Source organism: Euprymna scolopes, chromosome 5 (assembly GCF_053919585.1).
Source record: "Euprymna scolopes isolate OS-2025 chromosome 5, ASM5391958v1, whole genome shotgun sequence".
Taxonomy (NCBI): Eukaryota; Metazoa; Mollusca; class Cephalopoda; order Sepiida; family Sepiolidae; genus Euprymna; species Euprymna scolopes.
This window is the reverse complement of record NC_136486.1, coordinates 132,584,236-132,596,420: the sequence shown is the minus strand read 5'-3', so window position 1 is coordinate 132,596,420 and position 12,185 is coordinate 132,584,236. Positions and strand designations below refer to the sequence as shown.

The window sequence follows — 12,185 nt, the reverse complement described above, 5'->3', positions numbered from 1 at the left end:
ATAATCTAGTGATTTCGCTTCCTTAGACAAATTTCTTTTTTCATTAATAATTATTTTTTCTACCTGATCGTTTTTAATAATTTTTGGATATGTTACTATTTGAGACCAGACAGTTATGTAGGTACCATTTGTTTCACTTGAAATTCAATATTCTTTTCGTATGTCACAAAGGTTTGTGTCCATACTTTATCAGTTGAATACACTTAAAAAAAAGTGTTACCTTATTTAAATGTTACCCATCAGCTGAAATGTATTAAGCATCAGGAAAGTCAATGATTGCTGTATTTTGTAAATCATGAATATTAGGCACCGCCAAAAATGGCCGCAAAATCAAGTTGTTGTTGTTTTTTAAAACGAAATTACATTTATTAAAATCCATTATTTCTGAGTAACTTTTTTTTCCCAGAAAGATAAAACCCTGAATTTTATCATATAGAAAACAGAATAATGTAAAACTTTTTCTACTATTTTTAATTAAATTTTAAATGTTAAATTTTCCCAAAAAGTTAACAATTGACATTTTTTGTCTTGCACAAAAAACGTACATAAATATTTAAAAAAAAAAAAAGGTTTTTGAAATTTATTTATTTATTGTCTAACTAAGATTTAGGATGATTTTCTAAGAGAATATGCAAAAATATTATAATATAAGTACCTGGTTTTCAAATAATTCCACTTATTCATATAGGTAACAAGTTATTTCGCGTCAATCTAGACTCTAGATCGACACTGTTTGCGTTTGATTAGAAGCAAACTAGGGAAGACCAAACAGGCCCAAAAAAACTTATTTTTCAGTGACGAAAATTTCAATGTATTATTAAGCTGAGGCTGGCCAGTACCAGATGGGTGACCATTTGTATGAGTTTGGTTTTTAATGTGTGTGTGGGGGCCAGGCTCCCCAAAATGGGGGGGGGGGCAATTTAAAGCAGAATAAAAAAAAAATTATTTCAGCGCGTTTGGTCCACCGTAGTCGAAAGGCGGCAAACGTTTTCAAACGGGATCGAAAAAGATTATGCTATTTTTAACACAAAGGGCACAATATTTATCGATTTTTTTTTTTTTTTGTATCGCTTCTTCAAAGCATGCCCTGTTTAATAATGGTCATGCAGTATTCGGCTCGCTAAAAAAAATTGTTAATTTATTTATCAAAGATTTTAAAATGGCTATAAATATTAAAATTTTTTTTTGTTTTGCTTAACTTAAAATTAATTATTTTACTTAACATATTCACCGAATTTCACACTTCAAAACTCAAAAGCGGGATAATTAAACACAATCGAAGTTCTGATATTCAGACGTCAAAATAAGGTATGCAAACAATTTTTTTTTTTTTTTTTTTTAAATCTATAATTCTGTCCCTTACAACAACACAATATGTAGTGTTCAGTTTCAGATGATTATTTTAAGCATATTTGTTCCCACTTCAAAACAAGGGGGGGTTTTGTAAGCAAAAAATATATATATATATATAAATATCGTTTATGAAAAATAAGTACACTGTTATAAAGTTCATTCTTCTCTTAATAATCGCTGAAAATTTCGTATTGATCGGATAATTATCTGATTTTTGGTAGATTTTTAAAAAGACGGTCCGTCAAAAAGTACTGACCTGCCTCCCCAGTTTTGGCGGTGCCTAATGAATATTATTTCCTAATGATTATTACTGTTTACCTCTACTTTTATTTACTAATACATGTATTGTAAATACTAGCAGAGAGACCCAACGTTGCCCGGGATTGAATGATCAACGAATGTTTTATACACCCATATTTTTTATTATCATGGAAATCGGTGAAATCACCGATTTTTTTTTTTTTTTTTTTTTTTTTTTCAATCAAATCGATTGATTACCTGCTCTAGTAAGGGACCCATCGTGGTGCACCAGGAGGAATCTTCATATGCCTAACCGCAGTAACTTAGTCCACAATACATTGTAGTCTACATTGCACCATAGAGAAGCTATTATTGATTTTATAAATTATTTTTTTCTATATAATGGCTTGAATTAAGGCTTAAAATGCAAATGTCAGGGATTATGCTTTGTGTTCTAAACAGAAGCCTTCATTTCGAACGCATCCCTGTCATATCAAAGAACTTACTGTTACTCTTATATGCCTGACCTTACTGTTTGTGCGGTGATAACAGCTTGCATTTAAGTTTAAAATGAAAGTCAAGTATCATGGTGTGATTGTGCTTTAAACAGAAACATTCATTTCGAGCATGTCAATGTCATATCAAAGAACCTACTGTTGATTTTATGTCAGGCCTTTCAGCTTGTGTGGTAATAAAACTTCTCAAATGCACTTGTGATGTTAGGCGGTGTAAGGTGTTAATTTTGGTCAAAATCGCATGTTCCTTTCATCGGATTATTTTGATTACCGATAGCTATTGAAGACATTCTAATGCAAAACCTATCTAAGAACACTGCCAGGTACATAAAGTACATTTGTGTGAAACTTTATAAAAATCAGCACGGTCAATTTCGATTCCATAGGGAACGAATTCACACACAATGTTCCTTTTTATATAATAATAGATTACAGAGGAGTTTCATGGTTTTAATAATTAAGTTGCTTAGGAATTGTGCGTATTTCAATAGTCAAACCTTATTCCTACTGATTCTGCAACCCTTGTTATGATATGCAATTTGCAATGTGGTAAAAAAAAAAAAAAAAAAATGCTTTCTTGAATTTGTTCTTTTATATATTACACAAAGATGAAGTATTTTTCTAAACTAAATGATCACTGCTGGCTCATGTTGTTTTTTTAAATTTATTTCATTAAGAAAAAACAAGTCAATAAAATGTATTCATCTCTTAATAGTGTAGATGTGAAGATGTTTCTAGTTGAACATTTTCCTATTAAGTTAATCTTTTCAAAACCTTGAATGCTTATTTATAGTTTCTGTTGAACTTGTTTGATTTGAATACCCCCTCCCTCCTTTTATTCACCCTTACCTCACATGAATACAAACACTAGCATTACCAAAGCAAACTTTGTGGTTTTAAGAGAAAATAAATTTAATTGTACTTGTTAAGGTTTGATTTTTTTTTCTAAGAAGTTAACGTTTATCAAAACCCAGATGCCACTCGAGGATTATCTGTGATGATCAGTAATGGTGGAAATTGGGTAGGATTTGATTATTTAAGAGAGCGTTTCCACAAAAATAGTTACATTAGACTTAAAAACGACCATGTTGTAGTTGTTTAGGAAGCAGACTCGTGGTGTTGTGTTCTACAGAAGACTAATTCTAGGAAAGTAACTTTTGCTCATGGAATTTTTGTTTGTTTGATTTTAAACACAGTAAAGAAAATTGTTGATAGTGGTTGTAGCTAGACGAGTGTTTGTTGTGAATGTTTTATGGCAGGGGTGGGAAACTAGATTAATGCTCAATCGAGTACCTGCCATGAAAATAAAGCAGAGGTAGACTCGCCATAGACTCGATTTAGATTTCAACTCGTGTGTACTTGTTTGATTTGAATACCCCCTCCCTCCTTTTATTCACCCTTACCTCACATGAATACAAACACTAGCAGATGCATTTCATTTCTTGTATTCCATGGATATTCAAAGAATTAAAGTTAGTTTCTAATAATATGCATCTGATGTCGTCTATGTGTTCTAGTAGATTAAAGCGTTGGTTTTAGTGTGAAGTATAGAGAAATTAATAAGAATTTATTTCACTATTAATCTTGCATATCGTGGCAGATGGACCAAAAAATGAAATTAATCTTTTTTTTTTATTTTTTTTAACTTGTTTGGAAGTAACAGTTGACCTAATTTATTTGAACTAGGATATATATTAGCATTCTTTTTCTGAATCTCAATTATATCAATTATTGTGATTATTGAGGAAAGTATATCGAAAATTTGTTTTTAATGTATAAATATGTGCAACCAATTTTCAGTATAAAAATACTTTTACCCCACTACTTATGTATAAAAATTATGACTTTGATATACCACATACACTTTTATAGCATTTTTGCTGACAGATTCCAATAAGTTGGGATCGTTAAGTAAAGCCAAATATATGTAACGGCCACAGAAATAAAACAGGATGTATTTTATGATACAAAATATGAAAAGATATTTTCATATCCAAATAAAAAATTCCTAGCTTTATTTCTTTCTCGTTCTCTAAACAAGATGGAAACAGACGCACGTGTAGGATGCTGTCCCAGAAAAAAAAAAGAATTTTTGTAGACAAACGTTTACAATAAAATAATTAAAAGGACAACTTTATGTTAATTATTCATACTTCCTTGAAATAGTAGTAAAAAATGTAACGATGGTGATCTCGACCAACATCAAACGAAATCTGATTTTCTTTTTTCATTGGAGACAAGCAAACAAGGAAATGAATTTTAGCGCCATGATACTGAAGACCTAATGAACTGAAATATCCTGACAAAATAATACACGTGTGATAAATGTCAACAAGGTTTACCTGCTTTTTCAAGTAAAAGCCGCGATAAGTTTTCTAAAAAAAAAAAAAAAAAAAAAAAAAAAACTACTGCAAAATATTTTTCTACAAAAAGTAACTTCCCAAACACAAAAATTACAAAAAAAAATACAAAAAAAATAAATAAAACATCAAATTTAGTTAACTAAAAGCAACCTTCCCTGAACAAAACATTCCGTTTACGAAATTATATATTTCTACAGTAAAAAAAGTAGACCGACCCTTCAAAATAAAATCCTTTTAAGAAACAACAGCAAAGAAAATCCTTTACAAAGATCTAATTGAGAAAAAATCCTTAAAACGCAGCAAAATCCTTACCTTTTCTTGACAGCAAAATAAAAAATAAATGGAAAAATCTTGCCTCTAACAAATAAACATTAATACACCAGAATTCATGGAAACGGCAGTGAATGGCTGCTTTTTCATTGTGAAAGTGCAAATCCATATGTACAATATAACAGCCTCATCTACAAAAGTCTTTACGGTAAAATTACCTCTGGTGGTTGCAAAAATATCGATATAGGTGCTTGAGTCAAAAAGCTATGAGATAAAATGTGCACTAATCAAGGCACACGAACGGACAAAACCAGAATTGCTCAATAAGTTAATGTCCACAATAACAGGTTGGCCATCGTCATGTTTATAAGAGATGCTGTCGATAGCAAAGCAAATAGGTATTGGAGAAGAAAATGTGTTACACAAATTTCTTCAAGCTCTGCCAACAGCAATCTCTCCAGTTATTGCCTCACAAAAAGAGCTAACTCCTAGACAACTAGAAAAACTGGTAGACGAATGTATGCCTTTGATGAGTAAAAGAAACAAAACATTTATCGCTCAGCAAACTGTAAAAAAAAATTAAAAAAAAAAAAAAGAAATGGAATAAGGACATCACATCTTTTCCAGTAGAAATAAAACCATATTTCCTGGAACAGAAAACTAAAGTGTGTAGGGCACATATCTACTTCAATGACCAGGTAACATGCAAACCGAGGTGCAAATGGCCTAAGAAAAAGAATATAGAAATGCTACCCAACTCTTGGCCACCTACACCAAGCGACTTGAAAACAAAACTGTGCAAACCATGTTTGTCCTCATGAGTTCGCCACTACTACAAATCACAGCACGATTAGGGACAACCATATCAAAGTTTACAGTGGATACCTGTGCAAGTATTTCAATAATACCAGCATCAATGATAAACGGTATCACACTAAACCCAACACCAGTGTCCCTTTCTACTGCCAATAGAGAGAAGATAAAATGCCATGGACAAGCAAACTTGGAAATTGGAATACCAAGAGTAAGATCCGTCTCTTGGATGTTCGTGATCGCTGATATCATCAATCCATTCTTTGGATTTTATTTCTTAAACAAATTTGGTTTAACAATTGGCTATAGAAATAAAACCATTTACAGTTCCTTAACTGCTACCAGAAAGAATTCAAGAAGCTTCTAAATGAAGGTGTGATAACCTCATAAGATAGCGAATGGTCGAGCCCACTACATCTTGTTCCTAGGTAAAGTGAAGGATACTGCTGCTGTGGTGATTACCATGCATTAAATAACATAATCAAATGTGATAGGTACCCCATATTCAACTTAGTTTCGTTTACCATGAAACTCGCAAATAAGCAAGTTTTCTAAAATAGATTTTATTTTGACATACCACCAAATCAAAATGCACCCGAATGATATTCCGAAAACAGCCATTATTTCTCCAATGAGGCTTTTCCATTATGAATTTATGCCTTTTAGATTAAAAATGCTCAGCAGCGACATTTCAAAGATGTATGGACATAATTTTTAGAGATATAGACTGTTTTTATACATAGATATTTTAATTTTCAGCAAGGACGAACATTCTCACAAGAAAGAGAGACAGTTTTTAGAATCTTACAAGTAAACAACTTAAAGTATCAACATCCAAATCTATTTTTGATATAACATCACTAGATTTCTTGGGCTTTAGGATTAATTCAAAGGGAATCACACCAACTACTAATAAAGTAAAAGAAATAGAATCCTTCCCAAATCCTAAAGATGCAAAAAGCCTACGCATATTTCTTGGTATGGTAGGATTCTACAGAAAATTAATTTCGGGATTTACGGAGTTAGTTTTACCCTTATCTGAAAGAATGAAGTTAACACCTAAAGGATCGATTACTTTGAATAATACGAGGGGCGTGCAATAAGTTATGCCCCTGACCAACTTCCCATAGCAGTAGAGCAATGAAACTTGGCACAGTTATTAGTCTTTCTCTACATAGGAACCACCCAGAGTTATGCATTTCTCCCATCATTTGATGCAGCTCTGGAGACCGTTTTTGTAGAACACCCCAGGGTGGTCCTCCAACCACAACGTGACTTCAGAAATCAAGGCTGCATCATCTGGGAAACGCTTTCCTTTCAAAAACAACTTCATGGCTGGGAAGACGTGAAAGTCAGAGGGTGTAAGGTCAGGAGAGTAGTGAGGATGGGGAAGGATTTCATAACCACATGCCCGTGCTTCTGATAGCAATACACATGAAAAAATTGAAATAGCTTGAAATATTTCAATATTGGTATGCATAGAAAGAGCTTGATGAGCTAAGAAAGAATCTTTTTAAATTTTTAAAATCTGATTAAAATTAAGGAAGTTATGGCTATTTTTGTGCCTCACACGTTTGGATATTTTCCCCTCTTTAAGACCATATGCGTTTCGTCACATTTTTTACACTACTTTTTCAGTAAAAATGTCATATCTTTGTTAAAACACAAGACTAAAAAATGAAATTTACTGTATAAGTGTATTTTTGTACAAGGAATCAGAATATGCAACTGAAAATCTCCCAAAGTTTATGGTTTCCAAATAATCTGCAGTAAATGTGCATAAATATGCAGCAATTCCTTAAAAATGCCATGTATCCATAAACAGAAAAGAAGTTGGAGAACTCAAAGTTGAATTGTAATGTGCTTTATGTACAAAAAACTTAAATCTAAACATAAGACCATTTAAAAATGAATATATTGCAATATTTCTTTGGTATTATTGTAGATTAACACCTTTTGTTTAACCCCACTCAACTCCTTCTGACCACCCCTCCAAAATGTGATTCTAACTTTTTAGGAAATTATGTATAAAATGCCATGAAAAACTTTAATGAAAGATAAACAAATTATTTTAGAATTGAATGTAAAATAATTTCCTATTACAGATCATTCTAGCATTTTAGGGCAGTTAACTGGGGTTTTTTTCTATGGGAAAATATGCATGCTTTTTTTTTTTTTTTTTTAAAGATGATTATGTGTAGTTTTAAGAGGGTTTCTATGCAATGAGAATATGTGGAGGGTTGCCATTCGGACTTTGAATTAATTGTAGGGCTAAGGAAAATTATGTGTGAACATACTGAAAACTTGACAGAGACAAAGCTAACAAAAACAATATTAGAGGGGGGAGCGGTTAGTTTCACAACAATTTAATGTAAAATAATTCACCATTTCCTGGCCATTCTAGCATTTTAGAACAGTTAACCAATTTATTTTTATGTGTATTTTCTTTAAGGAAGGATCTATTTTTTGTTTGTTTGTTTTAGATGCTTGTATGTGGCTTACAGAGGTATTTTGTTGGAGGGGGAGGGGGGCTTGCCACTCGAACTTAGTGTTATTGTTAGGGTTAAAGAGTGTTTTAGGAGGAGACTTGCCACACATAATTTGGATTAGAGGTAAAGTTAAGAGAGCTTTTTTTCAAAGAGAGCGTTCATCACTCATATTTACTGTTAGCGGTTCATAATTATTGGCTTTATATTATATATTTAGTTTTAATTTAATAAGAAACTGCGTTGCGAAATTTCAAAGAAAATTCCATAAATTTGTTGATTTCTATTTTCGAGGTTAAAGGTGTTAATTCCATAGGCCGTTTATACTACGCTGGAGCAGGTTGTAAAAATATCTTTCGCTTAATAAGTAGAAAAAAAAATTAACGAAATAAAAAGCTTCCTAATTGTAGTTTGATGTGTTTTCTAACTGCTTTTAAAATTTCAAGAATATTGATATAGATTTTGAGGGTTTGTATTACTATACACATAGATTCAAAAAAGTTGTCAAAAAAACAAATATATAACAAATAAATGTTATCAAAAGCAAGTTACTTTTCTACCTAACTGGATAATTTTTTAGTGTTTTTATTTAATGTAACATGTTTATTCAGCTTGAAAACAGTGTTTAACGATGTTTTGGAAAATTTTAAATGGCGCCCGCCGCCCGACTCTCTTGAAACGGTAAGTTTGGGGAAAAGAGTTAAAAATAAAAAAGTAGACAAAATACTGCTAGAAACTCGCTCAATATATGTTACTGTGACATAGGCTGACATATATTCGGTGAGTTTTTAACAGTATTTTGTATAGTTTTTTTTTTTTTAATTTTTAACTCCTTTTCTCAAACTTACCGTGTCAAAGAGAGTCGAGCCGGGCGCCATTTTTAATTTTCCAATACATTACATCGGTAAACACTGTACGTTTTTCGAGCTGAATAAACATGTTACATTAAATAAAAACACTAGAAAATTATCCAGTTAGGTAGAAAAGTAACTTATCTTGCCTTTGATAACATTTATTTGTTATATATTTGTTTTTTTGACAACTTTTTTGAATCTATGTGTAAACGAGATTTTGATACTTATTTTGATTTTGAAAAAAAAACATTTGTGGCTGTTCGCAGTAAAACATTGTTTTAGTTCGCTGTTCAAAACTAATTTAAAGAATAAAAGTGCATGCAAGCTATATATCTACAAAAGTTTATTTTGTTTTTTTTAACCATGTTTTTAAATTTGACGAAAAAATGTGAGAAATTGCAACAGATTCATAATGCCGAATTGGTTGGGATTGTTGTTATACATTCTGAAAACCGAATAGTTCTAAACTAATGTTATTCTGATAACAAAATAGCTCTAATTAAACATAAGAACATTTATATTCATATTTCATTATGTTTTCATTTTGTTTCATTTTGTTTTTCTTAATTATTTTCATTATGTTTCATTTTGTTTTTCTTAATTCGTTCTTGAATAAAAATTAAAGAACGCGTGTTTGTTTATACAACTGTGCTATGGCTGATTCTACAGGCTGTAGCTGCTGCTGCTTCTAGTAATATTAACTTCATTTGACCAAATTCTCGAAATAGAAACAATTTTTTTTTTCGGGTGGGTCCTTTTAAATTATCAATTACCGCGGTCCTACTCAACATAAAATAATACTTTTAATTGATAAAGATAGTAAAAAGATTGATTTACTTACTACTGGGTGTCCGAAGAATTTTTTTTTCAAAATGTTCGATACTCGGCATATTAAAGTCTTATTTTTAACACGACAAAAAAAGAAATGGTCAAAAATATTTCGGACACTTGACAGTATTAAGATTAACACCTCTTCTTATTGATTCCCAAATTTCATGACGAAATTCTTCATACAATCACGGTACGGACCTTTAGAAAACAGGGGGGGTCATTACAAAACCTTACCGAAAACGCCATTTTATGACGTTCACATTTTTATCACTTTATTTGCTCAAAACTCTTAAAATATATAATGTACATTCATATTTATTAATTCATTTGAAAGTATATTCATTTCCGAACAAAACAGTAGTAATTTGAAGACTTGAAGTGCTTTGGTTTAAAAAATATGGCTATTTTAGTAGAACTACCTTGAAATCTGTGATTATCCAAAGCGTTTTTTAGTCCGTGTGTATTACTACTTCTGATCTGGCGACATGCAAGTTGTGGACCGGAACGTTGTCCTACAGGAGGAGGGTACCTTTGCTGATTTTGCCCCGCATCTTGATTTTGATAGCTTCCCTTAATTTCTTCAAAAGTGAAGCCTAATAGGCTTCTGTAATTGTGGTACCCTTTGCCAGGAAATCTGTCATCACTACTCCGTCCTGGTTCCAGAAGACTGAGCATGACCTTGCTAGTGGAGGGCTGCACCCTTGCCTTCTTTGGAGGTGGTGAATCCAAGTGCTTCCACTGCATTGACTGGGCTTTGTTCTCTGAATGATAGTGATGGACCCAGGTTTCATCCTGTGTAATCAGTCTTTTGAAAAACTTTGACTCATCTTTGCACATCTCCAAATTCATCCTCGAGCACTCGACGCGTTCTCACTTCTGGAATGGTGTGAGAAACCTGGGTATCCATCTGACAGATACCTTATGCATATGTAAATGGTCATGAATGATAGTTTCCACAGACCCTGTACTAATCTTGACATCTTGGACTATTTGCCGAATAGTAATGCCCTGAGCTTCCAAAATGACAGCCTCAATTTGACGGACAGATGCCTCATCAATGGCAGAAGGGGGCGACCAGGTCTGGGAGCTGTTTTCACAGACTTCCAGCCATGTTTGAATTCACGATGCCAGCGTTTCACAAGGTCATATGATGGGGCATTATCACCATAAGTTTCTTTCATTTCATCAAAAGTCTGTGGTGTGCGTCCTTTCAAATACAAAAACCGGATCACTGCTCGACATTCAACAGGCTCCATTTCACACCTGACTCAGTTCAAACACCTGTAAAACAGAAACCACAATTAGTTCAGAGCTGTAATTTGCTACATAACCCGTAGAGATATAAATCATTGCACATGCAAAGTTTCAGCTAGATCAGACAACTGAAAGTGGGTCAGGGGCATTACTTATTGCATGCCCCTCGTATGGAAGCAAAATCCTTGGTACTTGATGAACTAATGGAATTATCCTATCCCCAACCAGATTTTACACAATATCAACTGGTCACAGACAGTAGTAAATATGCAGTAGGTGATGCCTTGCATCAGGTTATAAATGGAAATCCAATACCAATAGAATTCTTTTCAAAGAAACTAACTGCAACGCAGACGAGATATTCCATATTTGATCGTGAGCTGTTGGCCGTATACTTGTCTGTATTACACTTTACTATCTTATAGAAGGTCGTTAAGTATTACTTCTGATGGACCACAAACCAATATGTGATGCATTTCACAGTCTAAAACCTGCCAAGTCAGACAGACAGCAAAAACAATCAGCAATTATTATCGAAGTAATTTCAGACATAACCCATGTGATAGGTAGCCAAAATGTGGTTGCAGATTGTCCGTCTCGACCAACATTTGCTGCATAGATATATGTACGATCTACCAGCACTGGCAGATGCACAAAAATCAAACTCTGAGTACAGTCCTTTCCAAAATTAAAGAAATTCACATTATCTGGAAAAGATCAATATATATTGTGCAATACAGCAAAGTCATACCTAAAACCCTTTTGTACCATTCGTACTGCGCAAATCTATCTTTGATAATTTACATTCTGTATTACATCCTGGAATAAAAGCATCCATCCAAATGGTTAAGGCTAGATTTTACTGGCCACGAAACGATCAAGGAATTGGGTTCATCATGCGCATCTTGCCAACAAGCAAAAATATAGACGTACTAAATCACCTGGACAAACATTGGCAATGCCATCAAGATTTCACACCGTACATATTGATATAGTAAGACCACTACCACCTACAAAATGCTCTAACAATCCTTACATCAGTCGATATCGATACATTTTAACATGTAGAGATTGAGCTAGTTGCTGGATAGAGGCAATACAAGAGCTGCATGAAACTTTGGCAAAATTTAATCTGACAGACTTTTCAAACAGCAAGATCAGGAGAAAAAACATGTACCAGATCAACTTCAAACTTGTTCAAAAGTT

The 12,185-nt window shown here is 32.9% G+C and overlaps 2 protein-coding genes across 12 annotated transcripts in view; one reads left to right on the top strand and one right to left on the bottom strand.

Moving 5' to 3' along the window:
* The window catches only part of LOC145276974 (serine/threonine-protein kinase tricornered-like), a 582,645-nt gene that overhangs the window by 299,877 nt on the left and 270,583 nt on the right, over positions 1 to 12,185 (top strand). The gene's annotated exons all lie outside the window — the stretch shown is intronic.
* On the bottom strand, positions 5,612 to 12,185 carry LOC145276975 (histone-lysine N-methyltransferase SETMAR-like). Its single transcript, XM_080128538.1, has 2 exons — positions 10,196 to 12,185; positions 5,612 to 6,973 (listed from the first exon to the last, which is right to left on the bottom strand). The coding sequence occupies exons 1-2, from the start codon at positions 10,572 to 10,574 to the stop codon at positions 6,762 to 6,764; spliced, it is 591 nt and encodes a 196-aa protein (XP_079984664.1). The 5' UTR covers positions 10,575 to 12,185; the 3' UTR covers positions 5,612 to 6,761.